The 20,865-nt window shown below is 49.0% G+C and overlaps 2 protein-coding genes across 4 annotated transcripts; one reads left to right on the forward strand and one right to left on the reverse strand.

Moving 5' to 3' along the window:
* Positions 1 to 2,735: 2,735 nt before the first annotated feature.
* PDAP1 (PDGFA associated protein 1) lies at positions 2,736 to 13,317 on the reverse strand. Its single transcript, XM_063088601.1, has 6 exons — positions 13,181 to 13,317; positions 10,119 to 10,210; positions 8,629 to 8,736; positions 6,932 to 7,053; positions 4,630 to 4,781; positions 2,736 to 3,478 (listed from the first exon to the last, which is right to left on the reverse strand). Exons 1-6 carry the CDS (start codon positions 13,191 to 13,193, stop codon positions 3,420 to 3,422), a joined length of 546 nt encoding a protein of 181 aa, XP_062944671.1. The 5' UTR covers positions 13,194 to 13,317; the 3' UTR covers positions 2,736 to 3,419.
* A 148-nt stretch (positions 13,318 to 13,465) lies between these two features.
* On the forward strand, positions 13,466 to 20,808 carry BUD31 (BUD31 homolog). 3 transcript variants are annotated; one of them, XM_063088605.1, is made up of 6 exons: positions 13,466 to 13,755; positions 14,561 to 14,687; positions 15,224 to 15,344; positions 18,283 to 18,405; positions 18,817 to 18,983; positions 20,562 to 20,808. In XM_063088605.1, the coding sequence occupies exons 3-6, from the start codon at positions 15,251 to 15,253 to the stop codon at positions 20,610 to 20,612; spliced, it is 435 nt and encodes a 144-aa protein (XP_062944675.1). In that variant the 5' UTR covers positions 13,466 to 13,755; positions 14,561 to 14,687; positions 15,224 to 15,250; the 3' UTR covers positions 20,613 to 20,808. The 3 variants fall into 3 exon arrangements, with proteins under 3 accessions (XP_062944675.1, XP_062944673.1, XP_062944674.1); XM_063088603.1 differs by having other exon boundaries at positions 13,466 to 13,705; XM_063088604.1 differs by having other exon boundaries at positions 13,466 to 13,646.
* The last annotated feature ends 57 nt before the right edge of the window (positions 20,809 to 20,865 follow it).

The raw sequence follows: 20,865 nt of genomic DNA on the forward strand, positions 1-20,865 counted from the left end.
AGAGACAGAAATTGCAAGGCTCCAGAAGACAATGTCAGACCACACAACTCCCCTTATTCTTTACTAAATGCAATCTCAGCCTCTACCAGCCTGCTGCAAACTGAGGTTCCAGTCCCAGAGCTGATCAGACTGTCCCCAGGCCCTGTACTGAAGGGCAGGGAGGTGTCTGCACACCTTTTGTGGCTTCTCCCAGATAGGAAAATGTGGTCCCTGACAACATCCAATCAGTGTTCTTCCCCTTCTCTGAGATCCTGAGCAACAAGCTTCTCCCCTACTACTATAGAAATATCAATAGCAAGCATGCTCGTTTGGTCTCAGGGGTCTCAAGCTGGGGCTTTGCAAATGTTAACTGACCTCCCTTGTTACAGACATATAGCCTGTCTCAGAGATGGGAATGAGTCTTGACTTAAAAACAAGTTCACTCAGGGCTGGCCCATGGCTCACTCGGGAGTGTGTGGTGCTGATAATACCAAGGCCATGGGTTCGGATCCCTATATAGGGATGGCCAGTTAGCTCACTGGGTGAGCGTGGTGCTGACAACACCAAGTCAAGGGTTAAGATACCCTTACCGGTCATCTTTAAAAAAAAATGTTCATTATCATGTGCTTCCCATAAGGAAAAGACTGCATGGCACTGTCACAGTGGGGTTGGGACCCTCCAAGGGTGGCTGAAGCTCCTGAGGCAGGCAGAAGGCCTAGTCAGGACAGGAAGGGACCCTAGACCCTGCTTTGTGTTGCACATTCAACAGTGGTTGCTAGGACCACTGGCTGGGCTTGGTGATCTTTCCTCTGTGCCAGACCCTCCTGGATGTTGAAAGGACAGACAAGGGAATGTTCTTTTTCAAGAAACTCATAGTCTAGTGGTGGAGACAGATGATGACAACCCAGTGTTCAAGAAAGGAGGGGTGGGGGCTAAGGGAAGGTTCCAGGTAAGGAATAGCATGCACAAGGGTTGTGGGAAAGAGTGTGGCACCTTCAAGGAGCTGAAGGACTGCTGTAGAGTACAGGGTGGGGTGGAGCTGGAAGTGATGCTGGGAGGTCCCCAGGGACGAGCTCCTGGCAGCCTTTGCCATCAGGGGGAGTCAGGCCACTAAAGCTGGGGAGAGACATGGCTAGCTTTGCATTCTAGAGACCAGGTTGGAGGTCCATGAAGAGACAGCTGCAGCTGTGCAGGTGAGATGATGGAACAAGGCAGTGGGGTGGATAAACTGCCCAGGTTCTAGAACCACAGGATGCTGGGGATGAGGGACAGGGTGAGATGGGATGGCAGCCAACACCTGCTTGGGCTCCTGGGGTGAATGGTGGACACAGTTGGAGGAGTCTTAACAGACTTGAGTTACTGTGTCCCCACCTTGGGAAGGAAGCCTCGTTATACCCATTTTAAGGAAGGAGAAACTGAACACCAGAGAAAGCAGTTACAAAGTTTCACAGATGGAAAGTGGCAGAGCCAGAATTCAAACTCAGGTCTGACTTCCCAACCCTACTGCTGGGACATCTGCTGAAAGGGCCTCTTGGCAGGCCTGCAGGGAAATGCTTCCCATTGGCACACCCCCCACATACCCACGCAAGTCCTTACCTCTGGCTTCTCCCCAAGGTAGAATGAGCCAAGGACAGTCCTGAGCACACTGGGAATGTTGCCAAACATGGTCTCTTCATACCACCAATTCACATAGACCTCCGGCTTCCAACACATGTTAAAAGGCACCTACCTCATCACACCCTGTCTTGGAGCCAGCAATGGGGCATAGTGAACCTTGCCTGACAGCCACCACCTTCTTGTACCTTCCTCCATCTGGTCAGAGAACCTCATTTTCATGGCCACAGACTTGAACTTGAGTAGCTGCTGCATTATTTCCAGGGGAGGGGGAGGTGCTCTGGCAAAATCTTTGAGTTAATTCCTTCTCCTGAGGGGTCAGGGCCAGGGGGATTTTCTCCACAGGCCAGGGCGAGCTGCAGACGCTGGTGGCTGTGGTGTCTCGAGGTTCCTGGGGTTGTTGACCTCCAAGATAGTCAAGGCCAGGGGGGTATGGTAGAAGTCGCTGGGAGTCAGGGGCTCCATTCTATCCCTACATCCCAAACTACACTTCCCTCCCTCTGCACCCAATCGTGAACAAACCGGCTGACCTCTTCGGATCATATAGAGGACGCTTCTGTTCACAAGGTGAAATGCCCCCTCACAGAGTTCTGAGGGGCAGGACAGGTGTTGTGGGGTTACTTTTCATTGGGCTTCAATCCACAGGCAGCCCACTTGACTGCACTAAGCCTCAGTTTTCCAAGTGCCGGTCCCTGCCACACAGGGTGGTGAGGATTAAATGAGCTAATAGCTCTCGTGTAGTCAGTGCTGGGTATCAGCTATTGGAATGCTTCCTCCAGCATGGATTTCCTGAGGCTGTTACCACCAGGCGGAACCTGGAGGCCATGAGAGGGAGACCTGGTGCTGCTCCAGCCTGCTGTGGAGAGTCCCTGGCCGCTCTGGCCTAAGATCCCTCCTTGGTTGGGCAGATGGCGAGGGGCAATTATGAGGCACTGGGCTTGGCATCTAAGGTCTCTCCCAACTCCAATCCTGGGGTCCAGGATTCCCTGCACCCTGCTCAGTGCTGCCTGATGAAAGGCTTGCCACAGCTAGGTACATGCGCTAAACCTTGCCAGAAGCACCTGCCCGATAGTGACATCATGCTTTGCTGGGTAAAAACCAGCTGGGGTACAGGAGCCAAAAGACAGGTTGCAAAACAAGGATTAAGATAATGTCAAATTTAATCTGCCAAATATACAAGTTGAATTTGTGGAGCGTTTTGCCTGGGTGCTGCACAGTAAATAGAGGTTTCTTGAAATGATCAATGGGTAGGGTTAAAAAAGGGCACTGGCCCTGGCCAGGTGGGTGGGAATGGGGTGGGGAAGGGTGGAGAGGAGGGGCCTCAGTTGGAGGGGACTGGCCAGGCACAAGCCATGACCCTCAGGGACCTAGGAGCATGGGCTCCTAGAGATGGCCCCTCTCTAAGTGAGCACCCAGGCAACACAGACTGGGGCTGGTTGTCACAAAGTCATCAGCAGCCAGCCCCCGGCACAACTGCCCACTAACGTGCAATCTACTGGACAAACGGAAGCTCTTCTTACCCACCTCCCAGGCACCCCCCCAGCAAGGGTTCTGAATTCTAAAAACAGCAAAAACATTCAAATGGTTACATATGAAATGCTGTCCTGCATCTTTCTGTCTCAAAAGATAGCAGCTGCCCCTCCCCCCAGGCCCTCCCACATCCCCCCAAACGATTTCTGTGCCAAGATGAAGAGCAGGTCCCAGGCCACAGGGGCTCCTGGCCATGAGGGGCTGCTGCAGTGGCGCCACGGCCCAGGGTGGGCGAGACACAGCAGAGGTCCTGGCAGTGCAGCCCAGTCCCTGGCATCTCCTCCCACAGGCTGCGCTTACTTATTCAGGGAGAGCGACTGCATTCGTTTTCCTGACAAAGTCGCATCATCTTTTGCTGAGGGGTTGGAAAGGAAGGGTAGGAGTTAGAACAAAGCAGAACCACCCCTCCACACACATACCCCATAATCACAGAACTTTAGGCCTGAAAGGCCTCAGAAAACATTTTGTGCAACTGGCTCAGCTGGCAGACAAGGAAGAGACCCAAGCAGTAGGGCCCAGGCTGACACTCCCTGTAGGAGAGGATTTCTGTTGAAGCCACTGGACCCAGGCACCACATTCCCAATGTGTCTGAGTGGCTGCCACTACCTTATTGAAAGCTGCGCCCTCCACAAAGGCCCACCAACATGCAACCTACTGGGCAAACAGAAACTTCTCACCCCACCTCCCCAGTAAAACCCTATAACTCCAACCTCTCCCCATGGGTTCTGAAGTCTAAAGTCTAAAATCAGCAACAACACTCAAATTGTTACACATGAAGCCCTTTCCTGCTTGGGGTTTGTGAAGCAGAGCTGAGTGGGGAGTTGGGATTACCAGATCCCCAGTGTGGTGACAATGCCCCTGAACAATTAATTTCCCATTTCTAAGCCTGTTTCCTCATATCCGATGATGAGGCAGGAAATGGAAGGTCACAAGTCAAAGGCTCTTATAAACTGGACCAAGTCCCCATAGCTACCCTGGCCTAGGAGAAACCCCCTACCACCTTTGGCCGGTCTGGAAGGAGGGTATGGAGAAGAGGGACTCTTGGGCCAGGTTTCACTGGGTCTGCAGTGTTATGAATCCAGCGTACCCTCCCAAGCCCCTCGGATGGACAGTGGTGACCCTCAGTAGCTCTCCTGGCTTCACAAAGCACCACAGACCTTAGAGACTTTCTAGCCTCAAAGGTCTGTACTAGGTGCATGGCTCCCTGAGGCCTCCCACTATTGGTGGGCAGTGACCATTCTCCCACAATGGACAGTGCTCTGCTGAGAGTCCAACCCACACCTGAGTCTGTGAGGCCCCTGCACCCTTCCCAGCACCCTTGGGAAGTGGTGAGCAGGAACCTTTCCATCTGCACATGCAGGGTGAGCCTCTACTCAACAATCTGGTCAGGCAGCTGCCACTTCTCACCCTAAACCCATTTCACAAAGGACACACTTTCAGGGTTTGGTGGCTTGCCCAGAACCAGAGTCTGGTAGCCATCCCTTGCACCAGCAGCCCAGGACTTACCTTTCCTTTCCTCTTCTTTCTTTCGGGCTGCCTCTTCCCGCTGTTTCCGGATGATTGCCAGCCGGGCAAGGTCAGCCTTGGCTTGCTCTGTCTTCCCAGCTAAATGCATTTTCATGTAACGCTCTTTTGCTTTCTGTTTCTCAATTTCTTCTCTGTTTGGATAAAATCATGTCACAGGGGACATCTTCCCCACCACCGTTAGCTGAGCTGGATGTGGGAGCCAAAATAAAGGCCAAGCACTTGGGCCTAGGAACAAGGTGGAAAAGGGCGCTCTGGCTGAGGGAGGGGCCCTGGCTCCGTGTACCCCTGCTTGATGGACACTCACCAAACAAGCAAGCAGAAGGAACAGGCCCAGATGAAAAACACCTGTGTCCTTGAAAATGCCTTAGCATGAGAGTGGAGAGTGTCTGGCTGGGGGGTGGGGAGGGGAGAATGCCTGAGGGCCTCATGACTAGAGTCTGGTAGCCACACTGAGAGAGGCGGAACAAAACCAAGTGAACTGTGTGTTCCAGAGAAGGTGACCAGAAGGAAGAAGGCACTGGAAACCACATTCTATAAGAAATGGGGAAAGAAATGGACCAAGTAACCACAGGGCATGGAATGAGGGCCACAATGGGAAAGAGACACACCCAATCTCAGGTCAACATATGGTACGCTGTTAGAGCAGCTCGGATGTGCAAGAGGCTGCTTCCTAAGGGGGTAAGCCTCCATCAACAGGGGTGTGAGAATAAAAGCTGGACTCCTGTGAGCCAAAGTGTCAGTAACCAACACACTTAGGTAGAGAGTGGTGGTCATTAGTTTCCCTTTGAGGATAATCTCAAGCCTGAGATAAACTGAAATGGACACACTTCACAGTGTGAGATCGTTGGGTCCCATTTGCACTGGGTTTCTGTAAGAGCCAAGTACTGGTGGAGAGGACAGCCCTGATTAGCAGGAGGCTGGGGGAGGGACTTGGATTCCCACAGTACAGAGGGCCAGGGAGTAATGAGAAACAAGGCATGTGGCACTGGCTAGAGGGGAGGGAGAAGCCCAGCCACTGGGAGTGGGATCAGCAGATGGCTCACCCAGGAGACTGGATAAAAAACTTGCTACAGAAATGAGGAGATAACACCCAGAGCCCAGCAGATCTTAACCTAGGAGGGTCATGCCAGACTGAGAGGCCTCTAAGCTAAGCCTTTGGTAACGAACAAGGCTGCCTGAAACAGGGCCCCCTCAGCCCTCAGTGAAGGTTAAGTGCCAGGCAGGGTGCTGGCCTTTATGGTTATCTTCTCTGCAAGTCCAAAGGACAGGGGTAGCAACAGGATCCTCACTTTACTGGTGAGGATATTGAGTTCCAGAGAGGGCAGTGACTTGTCCAAGGCTGCACAGGTGCAAAGTGGCAGAACCTGGGTGGGCACTAAAGCCTTTCTGCTCTGGGAAAGCCAGCACCAGCCCATGCTGTTGGGTTTCTGGGGAGTCAATCCCGAGAAGGAAGCTCCTAGAGGGGTAGAGTCCTTAGTAGCCTCCAAACACCCCCAAGCTCATGGGCCTTCCCCGTGGGGTTTTCATAGATACACCCCCTCAGCGGTGATGGATCAGCACAGGGAAGTGGACTGAAATCCTAGCAGCCCCGTCAGGAGAGAAATCAGGGCTATTTTCCCAGCAGCCTTCCACCTCTTGTAAGACCCTGAGGTCACCTGGTGGCCATCAATAGTCAGGGCACTACTTGTCAAGGGCTGACCATGTGCCAGGCACTTCAGTACTTGATCTTGATCCTTACACAACTCACAAGGAAGACATCTATAGCTCCATTTTCACACCGGACTTGGAGAGGCCTGCGGCCGCTGGCTAAACCAAGCAGAACCCCCCTGGGCTGGGCTGCCTTCGGTCTGGCACAGGCCCCCAATCCCCTCCCAATCCCCATGGCCAGGACACAATGGATGGATACATGCCAGGAATGGTCAGATCAAGCTGAATAAGGAGTGTCCCGAGGGTATGGCTCTGGAGGTCAACTCTCCATATCCCTGGGGCCATTACTTCAAGCTCAGATCTGAATCTGCCGTTCTATTTTTTCTGATATCATGTATCTTCTGGTGAAAAAATATTCTGGGTTGCTTTGTTTTTGAGAAGCTACTGAAGAGCTTTTAGGGAATGAAATGAAACGAATATATAACATGGCTAGAGCCCCCACCCAGCCACTGGGGACCTCAGAGCCCAGGAAGCCAGGGCTGAGGAGCTTAGTGCCTCAGCAACCCACAGGCCACCTCCCCCACCCCATCTGGCCCATGTGCCCAGGTCACAAGGCCCAGCCAGCAGATGTTACCGTTCTCTCCTTGAAAGCTCCTTTGGCCCATCCAGATCCAGCTGTGTGACTTTTTTGGTTGTCTGTGCCACCCGGTTGGGGTTCTCGATGTCGATGAGCCCTTCCACACCTTTGCGCTTTTGCTAGGACAGGGCAAGAAGCTGACTGTTGGAGAAGTTTAGATCCTGCAGAGCCTCTGAAGGCCACTTCCACTGGCTCCCAAGAGCCCACCTGAATGGGGACAAACTCCTACTCCACCCCCAGCCCACATGATGCTCACCCCAAGTCTTACAATGGGGACAGCACTCAGGAGTATCTTTACCAGCCTGGGAGGGGCAAGGAAAATGAGTGGATGACAAGAGTCCCAGCAACTGGGACTGTTATCCTAGTTTCAGAGGTGACAGAATGGCAGCTCAGGGTTAAATAATGTGCCCAAGGTCAACCAGGAAGTAGACAGTAGATACGATGTGAGCCCTAGCCCCACTCACAAACTCTCAACACAGAGCACTACTCTTCCACTTCAAGCTTAAGTCTCCAAAAGGAGTTTTCCACAGACTCACATCCCTGATTTTTTCCTGCAACAAGCATAGGTTGGATCCCCAGCGTAGGGCGGGCCAAGGATGTGTGTTCTCATGACCAATTCCAATTCCTACCCATCTCAGCTGATGGAAGAAAAATGTAACCTGTGAATGAGCCATTAGATCACAGAGTCTACGGGTTTTGGGAGCTGGCACCTCCCCTGGAGAAGCTCAGGAAGAAAGGAGAACACAAGTTCCTGATGTAGCAGGCTTGGTCAAAGTTTCAAGCCCTGCCAAGCTTAACTTTTCTCCTTAAGTGACCAGGGCGATAGCTTCCAAACACCAATCAATCTGATCACTCCGCAGAGCTCCACATGCCCATACACAATCTGGCTACACTGACACCTCCACTGGGATATCTGACTGACATTGCAAACTTGACATGCCTAAACAGAACTTGAGATTCACCCCTCACCCAACCTGTTCCTCCCCTCAATCCTAAGTATACCCTTGATTCCTCGTTCCCTTGGTAACCCCCAAATATGGCTTAAATCTATCCACTCTTCTCCATTGCAAATGCCACCACCCTAGTGCAAGCCACAATTTCTTATCTGGATCCTGCTGCCATCTCCCCGCTCCCACCCTCAACACCCAACAATTCACTCTCCACAGAGAAGCCAAAATAATCCTTCAAAAGCAAATCTGGTCATCTCTCTCTCCCACTTCACAGCCTCTGCCAGCTGCCCCTATTATAATGAAACCCAAACCCCTTCAACAGTTATACAGGAGCTGCCCTTGCCAACCTTGTGGCCTGCTCCTCACGTACTAAGTCATAGCCCCACTGGCCCCTTTCTGTTCCAGGGCCTTTTCACTTACTAATCTGGTTGCCTCAATTGCTCTGCATGCCAATTTTCACTGGCTGGCTCCATCCTGTTTTTTGGATCTCAGCTTATAAATCACCTCATCACCCCAACACTACTCCAAGTACCTCAGTAACAGTGCCTTTTATTTGTAGTACTTAACACTACTTGAAATTATACTGTTCATCTAATTCTTTATTGTCTCTACTTCCCCATTAGAATATGAATTCTCAAGAGCAAGAACTCTGCATCTACCATTAGGACTGGTAATGAACAGGCACTCAATAAATGTTTGTTGAATAAGTGAGTGCAGGTCCCAGATCTCCATCAGACACAGTACCTGGTGGTCATCTTCTTCCTCCTCACTCTCATCTGAATCTAGAGATTTCTTCTCCTTTTTGGGGTCACCTGCAGCCCCATCTCCACCTTCTTCTTGTTCCTCTTCTTCCTATTTCAGAAATGGACAACCTGCAGAATCAAAAATGCAAAACAAACCCCCAAGACTGTGACCCCCCTACCACCCTTAGACTGTGGACCTTGAGTAATTAAGCCTCTGGAAGGCTCAGTAATGACAGGTATGACAAGGGTCCTGCTCTGTGACCCTGGCCCTCAGGGTGGGGGACCTGGGTCAGAGACAAGCAGCCTATCCACTCAGCTTCCACAGCCTTGAGGCCATTTCCACAGTCCCGCAAGCTCTTCTCACAGCCACAAAAGACCTTGCTGCCCTCCCTGATCCAGCCACCTCAGGCAGCCTGGGTCAGGACTCAGTTGTGGGGCTGAAAACTACAGTCCTGTTCAGCTCCCTCACCTGTCACATGCAGATGCCAAATCGTATTGGCTTTCCTGGGCAAGGCCTCCCCTGCTTTCCACTTCCATGGTCTGTGACAGGCCAGCCGCCCTGACCTACCCATGTACTCACCCTGCAGCACCAGCTTCCCAAAACAACATCTTGGCAGGCTACTTCCCTCCACCTTTTTTGCATTCCCACTGAAAATTCCCTTACAAAAACCTTATGTCCTTCTCCTCTTGGCACCTGCCCACACATTCTCCAAGTTCCTGCTCAGCTGCCAGCTCTTCCATCAGGCCTTTCTAGACCCCCCAGCTAGATGTGGTCTCTCCCTTCTTGGAGATCCTGGGACACTTCTCAGCTGTGCACTTGTCTGGCCCTGACTGTGCTCCCTTTGGCCCTTCATCCGGGCATGGATCTAACCGTGTGGTAGAGAGGCAAACACCAATAATGATGGAAATGTATTCTATTTCCTAACAGTGGGCTGGACAAAGTACCACAGAACAGAGGACAGGGAACTACTAAGTCAGTTTGGACCGGAGGGAGAAAGGTGGTTAGCATCAATTTGTAAGAGTCACGGAGGAAGTGATGCTGAACAGTCTTGAGGAACAAACAATACTTTGCCTGTTGGGGGTGTGGGAAGGCATGGCAATGCGTGCTGAGTTTGCCAAGCAGTCCTGCGTGGCTGCAGCAGACAAACAAGGGGTGCTGGGAGCTCAGCTGTGGGTGGACAGAGCCTTGTGAAGGGAGAGCCCCTTGAAGACAGGTACACAGGATCAAGAACAGAAACCCACTAAGGCAACTGCTGCAACACGAATAATGTTCTTTCTAATTGATCCAGTCAATTAGATCAATTGACTAACTGATGGCTCTCCTTTGGACTCATGGCTCACATCTGGGATTCACATCTGCTGCCTGCTGCCCTACCCACTCCCACATGCTGACTTGTCCCTGAGAATGGATAGTCCTTGCCTGGCCTCTCTGCCAAAGAGACAGGGCACCACTCTGGGCCACTGGAGTGGCCTGGACAGGCATGTACTCACCCTGGCCTTCTGCTTCTCAGCCTGGAGCTGTGCGTCGATCTCCTCAGGGCTCGTATACTGCCTTGCCCGGCCTTTGTGGCCTCCCTTTCTCCCTGCACAAGGATTGGCAGTTTAGGAAGGTGAGAGGCAAGCAGCTGCCTTGACTGCCCTGACCCTAAAGGGTGGTGTCCTGCTTGGGGTGCTCTCATCAGAGGTTGCAGCCCCATACTAGGCACCACCCAAACCTGCACCTCCCCTACTTTCATGTGTTCAAAGGGATACAAGAAGCAACTTGTGACCATCTGATGCGCCAAACTCTGTGCTGGATGCAGGTTCTCATGAAGAAGACTGAGGAGAGGTAATGAGGGTCAGGTGCACCACATGGAGTGACTAGCTAAACCCTTTGGTCCCTTAGAATCTAAAATAGTGGACTCAGATGCAATTACGAAAATGTGCAACACTTATGTCCACGCTATCACTACAGGGCTTTTTACTTGCAGTGTTCTGTCACAGCCATGGGCTCATTTGATCCTCAGAACAAACCTATGGTGCAGGAGTCATTGCTGGTCCCATTTTATAGACAAGGAAACTTAATATCAAAGCGGAGTGGTGAACAGCACAAATTGTGGAGTCCAGCCCCTAGGTTTAAATCTCAACTCTACCACTTACTAGCTTTGTGACGCTGGGCAGGTATTTAACCTCTCAGAGTCTCAGTTTCCTCTTCCGTGTCCATAACTCATAGGGTTGTCATGAAGATAGATTAGTTAATATATATAGGGTTTTGGAACAGTGCCTGGCACTGGATAAGCACTACAAAAATGTCTGCTAAGATTGTTACTTTTCTCTCTAATATAATATTTGGTAGGAAAACAACAATGACAAACACCACTGGCCACATAAGCGATTTACTTCAAATGCCGGAAATAAAATACTTTGTGCTCATCTTAGTGGTATGGTACAAGGAATATTTTTTAAAAACCGAAAACCTATAGGCAAAACCTCGGTGCTCACAGTAAGAAATATGACTGGCAAACAAAGTTACAATTGAAGATAAACTTGACTACAGCCCAAGAGTTAAAGATATGACTAGTAATTAAAGTTTGTCTAGGAATATCAGTTTTATAGTATAACTCTCTTGAGCCAGGACAACAGACTGACCCCTGCTAAAGCCATCAGCCAGTTTTATAGCAGAATGGCATCCCCTCTGCTGGTCCTGGAGGATGCAGGAGTGGCTGCAGTCTCGATGCCCCACAAGGACCTCTCCTGGAAGCTGAGACCCACTTGATTTCCAGAGAGTCCCTCACCGTAAGCAGAGAATCTGTAATTAGACAGCCAGAGCTACTCTGGACTCCACAGAAAGCAGCAGAAATACTGACCTCCCCTGACTTCCTAGACAGCAGCTGCAGAACCATAATTGGGCTGCTATGGAACACACCACCCATTTTTAATGACTACCTGGGCTCCCAGGGGTGTCTAAGTCTATGCTAATGAAAGTCCTATTGTGAGAGATCAAGCTTGCCATTAAAAAAAAACCCAACACCCTTTCTTAACCTCTTAATATTCCAGGCAACAGTAACAACTCAAAATTGATTACTACCAAAAAAAAAAAAAAAAAAATTGGTTACTACAGGCTCTCATCCCGTATGAGGGATATGAGGCATATATTCCTCTCATACCCTATATGGCTATAGGATACTGACCTTACCCTGGTCTACGGTAACTTTTATCATAGGCTCGTCAAGACTTTTAAAATGCTTTACAGTTAGAATAATAAAAACAATAGCTGGTCCTGTGCTCTGCTTCTAACACGTACATGTTTTCATGTGCTTTTCAAATTAACCTAAACAAGGAAATGTAAACCATGTCTGCCTGCAAGCTTTTGCCACAAGCCAAAAGACCAAGTCGTTTAGCTAAGAATTCATATTTAAGATTTTCTACTTGTAACCTCCAACCTTGGCCTAAGTAAGACTGTGGAACCAAGATGGTTCATTCAGCAATCCCTTTACAGATAAAGAGACTGGGGGAACATAGAAGAGACATGGCTCTACAGTCCACAGTATAAATCAGTGGAGAGCTAGGTTTAAACATTCAGCTCTGTAAAACCCAATATCTTGGAATTAGAGTCGAGAAGTGATTTAGATATGAAAAACCTCCAGGCAGATGTTCCTGTGGGCTGAGTGCATTAATCAACATAACACATGAGCTACCAATATTAACTGAACATCTGTTCTGTGCTAGGAGCTGGCCAGGCACTTTGTGTGCGCTATCGTTTTATAACCCCTATCCCCTACTCGCCAAGCTAAAGATTATTAGCTCGATGTTCCAGATGAGGAAAACAGGCTGGAAGAGGTTAAATAACTTATTCAAACTGGGGACTACTGATTGTAAAGGGAAAGAGGATGGAGGACGGGCTCCAATGTACCGGGAAGCCACTTACAAGTGGTAATAGTTAATGCTTACCGGGCAATGTACTGCACCCTCTACGAAGATAACCCACTTTAAACCTCACATCAGTACTATGATGTAGGTACAATCATTACCCCCATTTGCAAATGAGAAAACTGAAACACAAAGAGTTTAAGCGATTGGCTGAAATGCACACATTGAGCCACTACCGAACAGGGGAGTTAAAGCCAGGTCTGCCAGGCTCAAGAGCATCATGTTGTCTTATTAGGCAGGGCTGGCAGAGCCGGTGCCCGAGAGGCCTATGTTTTATGCGCGAGGCAGGCGGGCCCGGCATAAGAGCGGGACGCGGTGACTCAGTCCCCAGCCCGTCTAAAAGTAGGAGAAAACTCCAGACCCCCCAGACCTGGAGAAGCGTGTCCCGGATCCGGCTTTCCCCGCCGGCGAGGACCCCGAGTCTCCGAATCTCCTCAGACCCCCGAGGGAGTGGGCCTAGGCCACCATGGTTCTCAGTTTCCCCATGGGAACAATTGGGCGTCGAGGCCCAGGCCTGGCTCTCAGCTGGCGTGGACGTCCTCCCTCTGCGCCACTCTCTGAGATGCCCGCGGGCTGAGGGGACAGCAGGAGCCGGACACGGGCCGCCCCACGAGGCCCGCAGGCCACACGCGTCCACTCCTCACCTCCTTTAGGCATCGCGGCTCCGGCGGCTGCGGCGGCGGCACCTCGAACTGACACCGGAACCGGAAATATCTTGGGCTCGACTTCTTCCGCCCGGTCCAGTCCCCTCCGCGTGCCGCCGCCGCCGCAGTCGCCGAGAGAACCGGGACCTCAGGGAGGCCCGCACACGAAGCCGGACTGTCCCGCGCGCCGCCTGAGTCCGGGCTCGCCCGAGCGCTGCCGGGCAACAGCGTCCCTAGTTTCCTCGCCCGAGGAGACGCGTGGCCCCGTCGGACACCTCCTGGAAAGTGAGGGCAAAGGGCAAGAGCGGCTCTGGAATTCTATACAGGCAGCGCTGCAGACACCCAAAGTGACGCAATCTCCGCGCGAGGCGGGGCGGGGCTCCCCGAGGACCTCATCCTGAAGAGATTACCTGGGGAGCGGAAGCCGTCAATAGAAAAGCGGCGGCTTGAGGCGCAGGGGCTTCCGGTGGGTGTTTTTCCTCTGTTCTCCAGTACCTTGGCAACGGCCGGGGTCAGGGACCGCAGGTTTGCACTGGCTGGGAGGTCGATCTGAGCGGCCGGAGCAGGGGAGTAGAGTGAGTTCCTGAGAGGAGGCGGTGCCTAGTTCGTTCTGCCGAGGGGATGGCAGATTTGGGGGTTTTCTTGCTTGTAGGCTTCTTTTCACGCCGTTTGCTCTGTCGTTTTTCTGAGCCTGGTTCAGATGCTGTCCTCTTTGTGAACCTTCACTACAATCCCGGCTGTCACGTCTTCCTTCCCTCCCCCTCGCCTCCTTCCCTGAACGTCCCTACTTCTCTTACACCGCCCGACACCTCTTTTTTCTTAATCTGGTTACCTCCTACCTTTACTCCTCCCGGGAGACCTTCTCTGACTCCCAAGCTAGGCAAGGACCCTTGAATTCCCCGGATTATAGGAAAGTGATCATTAGGGCAGGAAACAGAATCCACCTATCTCTAGCTTCAGCGCAGGGGAGTTCAGCGCAAAGATCACTGATTAGGGAGTCAGGAGCCCCGTCAGTCAGACTGTGCCAATTTCCAGCTGTGCGACCCCGACTCTGCCTCTTAAGAGTTTGGTTCCTCATCTGTAGAGTTGCTGTGGAGAGTTCATAAGAAGAGACTCTGTGTGTGGCTTTGTAAGTTGTCAGGCAGCTTACCGAAGTGGGGAGTGAATTTGGGACAGGTGAGTCTGCTGCACTTACGGGAGAGATAATTAGCCTGAGATCTCTTTGCCAGCTAGGAAGTGCTATGTGATTTGAACAATGTTTTGCTATTTATATTTGGACTTTATTATTGTATGGGCTTTACCTGATTTGTCTATGAAACATGTTAGTTAGGTCTAAATGGGGCCTTGACAATCAGTTAATCCACTGCCCTCATTTTACAGATGAAACTGAAGACCAAATTAACCTCTTGGAACTCACAAAATAATTGGTAGGGCCGGACAAGAATCCAACCCCTTAACTGCAGAGACCAGAGATCTTTCTATTACAGTCTTGGAAAAGGATCCTCAGGTACTGTGGTTTTACAGCTCTTTTCCCTTTTAAACACTCATCCTATTGTAGTCCTCTTCACACTGTATCATAATTGTCTTTTCACTTGTCTGTTTCCTTGCTAAAATGTTACCTTCTAAGGGGGCAGAAGCTCTGTCTTAATTCCTTGTTCTGTGTTCCTAATATCCAGTATAGGGCCAGGCTGGTAGTTGATCGTTAATGGTAACAGCAAATGTCTATTAATCACACATTATACACCAGGCACATTACATAAAATTATAATTAAGTCGTTAAAATAACTCCCATAAGGTAGGTTCTATTATCCCCATTTTGCAGATGAGGAAACAGATTTAGGGAGATTAAGAAACTTTCTAAATATCACAATGGGTAAGTAGCAGAACCAAGATTTGAGCCCAGGTAAACTGGATGCTGAGCCCTTTCCTGTAGCTACTACCCTATGCTGCCTTGAGAAAGTGAACATGTACCAAAATAGTGGCTGGTGAAGGTCTTTGGGGATCTGAGACTCAGAAACCACTTCGTTCAAATTTTTTTCCCAGATCTTTGCAAATTAACTTGTGGAAAAAATGCCTAAAGTCAAAAGAAGCCGGAAAGCTCCCCCAGATGGCTGGGAGTTGATCGAGCCAACACTGGATGAATTAGATCAAAAGATGAGAGAAGGTGAGTGGAAAGTGCTGGTATAGGTGGGCTGGGTCCAAGCATCACAGGCTTAGATGCCTCTATGGGCTAGGCATAAAGGTGAATATGAGAAGAGGCTGGTCTCTTAAAACTGACATGTTTTGTTTGCATGTTAACTCATAGGAATATTGGAAGTGCCAGAAAATAAGATAACATTAATGAAATGGTCCTCAAAAAAGTTTTTTTGGCTAACTTGAGTATAAAAGCTTTAGGGAATGTAGATCAAATAGTTAAATAGTCTACCTATGGTTATTTACTATTTTGGTTAGGTGTATAAAATCATACAAAATATATTTACTTGAAAATACTTTTTTCACTTTCACATTGTATGAAACATTTCAAACTTCTCTTGTGAGTCTTTGATACTGTTTTCATCATCACTTAGTCTTTGCATCATCTAAGTTTTCCAGAATGTACTGTCACTTATCTCTAAAGGGTGTGTGATTCTGTACTTTGTGAACCTGTGTAGAATGCTGTCTTTGGAAATTTTATCTGAAGCCACAAGCATCTGTTGGCCTTATATGATCACAGTGTAAACATTTATTGAACTGTATTATTATTATTATTATTTTTAATAAAGATGACCGGTAAGGGGATCTTAACCCTTGGTGTTGTCAGCACCACGCTCTCTCAAGTGAGCTAACCGGCCATCCCTATATAGGATCCGAACCTGTGGCCTCGGCGCTCCCAGTGCCGCACTCTCCTGACTGAACCATGGAGCCGGCCCTTGAACTGCTTTTTTTTTTTTTTTTTTTTTGTCGTTTTTCCGTGACCGGCACTCAGCCAGTGAGTGCACTGGTCATTCCTATATAGGATCCGAACCCGCGGCGGGAGCGTCGCCGCGCTCCCAGCGCAGCACGCTACCGAGTGCGCCACGGGCTCGGCCCTTGAACTGCTTTTTAAAGCAACCTTTTAAGTGCTTGTTTGTAACTAATGTAACCTTTGTTATTATGAGGTCATACCTCCAGCAGTAATTACTAAATCATTGTGAAATTACTTTTTCAAAACCAAGGTGCCGGGTAACTTCTATTAAATACCCAGAACTTGTAGTTATCAAGGTTATTTTGGGCTGAAAGATTTTTTCCTCAAACAGCTCTTTATCAAAATAAAGGAAATGGGAAAGTGCTGGAATAGAAAAGATTTTGTGAGTCCTTGAAAGCATATCTACTTCCTCTTTTAAGGGGTGATTTTTGAGAAGAGGGGAATCTTACCCTGTATTTAGAGGAATGTGATATTCTTTACCTCCAAAAAGAAGTGTTCTTTCTCCTGTTTTTATTTAACCATATAGCCTTTCAGCATTTCTTTCCTTTCCCATTTTTGATAAACACACAGGTTTAAGACCTAATTCATGATGCTCTTACTTCGACTATAAAGAAGATAGCACCCCTCACAGATGATGGTGGAGTGGACACTTGGCTTCAGTGTTGGGCACAGTAGGGAGCTCTGGGGATATAGCAGACTGGAAATGGGGAGAAGCTGGAACCCGGAGCCCACTGTATTTAACATGTGGAAATGCAGGCTCAGCACTGCCAGATTGCTGAATTGGAAGAAAGAGGGCTGTCAAGGATGGCTCCATGACTGATGGCCTGAGAAGAGAAGCAGCTTTGGGGTGGGTGAGTTAGGATTTCAGTTCTGGACATGTTAAGTCTGAGATGTTTTTAGATACCCAGACAGCAAGGCTACTCTGTCTTGCCCACTGCCATGTCTTGGGCACCTTAAGCAGGGCATCCTCCATAGCAGGCACACAGCGTGCACTGGCTGAGTTCTCAACACCTGCCTTTCTGCTGGGATCACAGAATTCTGTTTGTTGAGCTGAATTACAAATCCTAGGTAATAAAAAGCCTTAAAAATTAGAGAAAGGAGGGATAGTTTTCTTGACCACTCCTCACCTTTCTCCCGTGCCGTAAAATGTAAGAGGAAGTTATAGACAAAGATCAACCTGTAACTTGCTAAAAGAGGGAGACTTGTGGCACTTGAGCTCCACCCGATCCTATGCTTACTTCTGAAGGAGCAGCTGTCTCCTGCAGGCCACTGCACTGAGAGCCTTCAGGCTGGGCCAGTTTGTTTTGGCTCTTCCTCAGCACTAAGGGACTGAGGGCTGGGAGATGAAATTAGAGGTACCTTAAACATGATTAGGATGCTCATCTGTGGGCCTAGAATTATCTTGAGAAATTATCATACTGTAGAAATAGGTCTGGAAGGATAGAGACCAGGGCGTTAACAGAGATTATTGTTGAATGATTTTTTAAAACCCATGTTTCCTAATTTATCTAATTAAAAAGGCATTTTTAATATAAAACAATTATGTTCAAATCATTTAGCTTGTTTTTTCTTTTTTTAAAGTAATAGCTTCATTATGATATAAATCACATTCTGTAAAATTAACCCTTTAAAGGTGTCCACGTAAGGGGTTTTTAGTGTATTCAGAGTTGTGCAATAGTCAACACAGTCAGTTTTACATTTCATGGTTCATCCATGTTGTAGCATGTATCAGCACTTCAGTTCCTTTTCATAAGTAAATAACATTCCACTGCATGGAGAGACCACATCTTATTTGTCTATTCAGTTGACGGACATTTCTGTTGTTTCTACTTCTTGGCTTCTAGGAACATTCATGTACAAGTTTGTATGTGCACTTGTGTTTTCAGTTCTCTTTGGTATGTACCTAGGAGTGTAATTGCTACTGAGTCATATGGTTAAATGTTTAACTTCTTCAAGAACTGCCAAACTGTTTTGTGCAGCAGCGGCATCATTTCACATTCCCACCAGCAGTGTGTGAGGGTTCCAGTTTCTCCACATCCTCACCAGCACTTGTTACTGTCCATCGTTTTGGTTACAGCCATCCTAGTGGGTATAATGTGGTATTTATTCATTATCGCTAGTTATTGAAAAAACAAAACACACGCTTTTTTCTCCCCAGCTGAAACGGAACCTCATGAGGGAAAGAGGAAAGTGGAATCGCTGTGGCCCATTTTCAGGATCCACCACCAGAAAACCCGCTATATCTTTGACCTCTTTTACAAGCGGAAAGCCATAAGCAGAGGTAACTGGCCAAATTCTGTCTTGGCATTTCAATCTTAAGTAGTTTTTAGAGTCGTTTAAGTAATAGCCCTTATCTTTACAACCTCAGCAAGTGTCATGATTCTTTTCACTACTAAAAATAGGGAGAGGCTAATGTTGGCTAATTTTTTTTTTTTTTTTAAATAAAAGATGACTGGTAAGGGGATCTTAACCCTTGACTTGGTGTTGTCAGCACCACGCTCTCCCAAGTGAGCCAACCGGCCATCCCTTTATAGGAATCCGAACCCATGGCCTTGGTGCCATCAGCACCACACTCTCCCAAGTGAGCCACGGGCCGGCCCTAAATATTCTTTTTAATCAAGGGTGGTGATGCGCCAAGGGTGAGGGAAGGTTTGTAACACCACATTCTGATGCCCTTTCTCTCTTTCTGAAGAACTATATGAATATTGTATTAAAGAAGGCTATGCAGACAAAAACCTGATCGCAAAATGGAAAAAGCAGGGTTATGAGAATTTGTGCTGCCTGCGCTGCATTCAGACACGGGACACCAATTTTGGGACAAATTGCATTTGCCGGGTTCCCAAAAGCAAGCTGGAAGTGGTAATGTTTGATGATCAAGTTTGATGTTATTTTTGGTTCAAAATTCTGCTCTAGTCAAAATTCTGCACAAGGGATTTTCTATGATTTGGTTGGGATAGAATGTAGTTTTGTCACCAGGCATCCTACTGACCATCCCTCCCAGGAGCAAGTCCCTCTGCTTAAGAATCCACGCTAGGCAGTTTGGCAGTTATCGTGTTTGTTAGGTCTGGAGGCCAATCTCACCTCCACCTGTGGCAAGTTATTGACCTCTTTTCCTCGCTTAAGAAATGGTGGTGACAATACCCGCCACTGAGGTGGTGGGAGGGCTAGATCAGGGAAGGGTGGCCATTCAGCCGGAGTTCCTGTCCTTTTCCCTTTGGTCCTTAGAGTGACACTTTAACATTACCATCACTGCATTTCTTCTGTCAGAACTTTCTGTTCCAAACTAGGTTGGGCACCTCGGGAGTGGTGCTAAGCTGGTAGTAGCTGAGCTTGGGGCCCTAGCCCCTCTGAAAAGGAGCTGTAGAAGAAGACAGAGAAGAGTTATGTGGTGCCCATTAGTGGCCTTTCAGTGCAGCCCCTTGGCAGACAGTTGTTGGCTCAGCCAACAGGTCAGGCCAGATTGCCAGTCTCCTGGCGTGACCTTGTTTCCCCTAGCTTCACACAGGTGCCTCATCACATGAGTCCCTTCATGCTACAGCGAGAGTTACAATGTATAGAGCTTTGGGATGGTGTTAAGGGCTGTAACTCAGCAGGCAGCTTGGTCTCCCTGCACCAGGGGGAAGCTCAAGGACAGGCATACTGAGCAGTGGAGAGTGAGTGAGGGCTGCCTCCCTGAGGGAAGGCTCTGGGTGTTTGTTTTCTGATGGAAGCAGAGAGGGGTTGGCAAAGCAGCACCAGCCCGTCTTCCTCTGAGAGCTATAGGATTCTATAGGAGTGTCTGGGTCAGGGTTAGGGGGCCGCTTCAGCCCTGTGACCAGAGCCTGCTTTTTAGCTGGGTCTCACCAGAGGATCTTGTTCGCTTAGACTAAAGTCTTGTTCCTCTAAAAAAAAGAATTTTAAAAAGTAAAATAAACACAAATCACTGCTCTGAGGCCTTCTGTCTGCTGGGTGGGCCCCTGGCCAGACATCAGGCCATACCGAACGTGGAGGACAAGCCTGTTCTACTGGTTGTAGAAACTCCAGTGTACATGCTTCTGCTCCCGTGCCCCCACCAGAAAGCTTTCCAGCCAAGAGGAGGCCCCAAGCAGTAGCACATCCACCTCAGCTCCTTGCAGGGGATGTCATACCCACTTAGGGGATTAATAAGACTCACTCACACAATTATTTTTCCTTTTTTGGCAAGTATGTATGTTGAATTTGTATAAATTAAATGCATATACAGATGTAATCTGTGTCAACAGTAGCTATTGCCATCTTCATGAGGAAACCAAATTCTCCCTGTCCAGAACCATGAAAGAGATGTGTCCTTTAGGGAATGTCCTGCTGGCCCCCTTCTCAGTGGGAGGATTACTGTGTTTGTGAGTGTGCAGGGGTGTGTGTGTGTGGTGTGTGGCTGGGTGCAGCGCCTCAGCTGTCCTCTGTTGTCCTCTGTTGCAGGGCCGCATCATTGAGTGCACACACTGTGGCTGCCGTGGCTGCTCTGGCTGAGGCCCTTGGGCACTGACCCCTCGACCCTGGACTTCAGACTTCACAGGTTTCTGCCTATTGTGCCACCCCCTTTCCTGGGAGCAGCTCTTCTTGCAGAGCAGTGCCCTGGGCCCGAGTTAGAGCATGGTCTCTACAGGTGAAGGCTTCAGTATTCATCAGGTGTGATTTGTAAAAATAAAACCTTTAAACCTCTAAACAGGGCTCTGCATCTGTTCTTTCAGAGCAGCAGTATATGGAACCCAGTGGGAGAGCA

Source organism: Cynocephalus volans, chromosome 3, assembly GCF_027409185.1.
Source record: "Cynocephalus volans isolate mCynVol1 chromosome 3, mCynVol1.pri, whole genome shotgun sequence".
NCBI classification, from domain to species: domain Eukaryota; kingdom Metazoa; phylum Chordata; class Mammalia; order Dermoptera; family Cynocephalidae; genus Cynocephalus; species Cynocephalus volans.

Coding starts and splice junctions, on each gene's coding strand:
- PDAP1 (XM_063088601.1), bottom strand. Junction 8,737..10,118: donor CTGAGAAGCAGAAGGCCAGG/GTGAGTACATGC, acceptor TTTCTGAAATAG/GAAGAAGAGGAACAAGAAGA. Junction 4,782..6,931: donor GAGCTTTCAAGGAGAGAACG/GTAACATCTGCT, acceptor TTATCCAAACAG/AGAAGAAATTGAGAAACAGA.
- BUD31 (XM_063088605.1), top strand. CDS start 15,251: ATGCCTAAAGTCAAAAGAAGCCGGAAAGCTCCCCCAGATGGCTGGGAG. Junction 18,406..18,816: donor GCGGAAAGCCATAAGCAGAG/GTAACTGGCCAA, acceptor CTCTTTCTGAAG/AACTATATGAATATTGTATT. Junction 18,984..20,561: donor CCAAAAGCAAGCTGGAAGTG/GTAATGTTTGAT, acceptor CCTCTGTTGCAG/GGCCGCATCATTGAGTGCAC.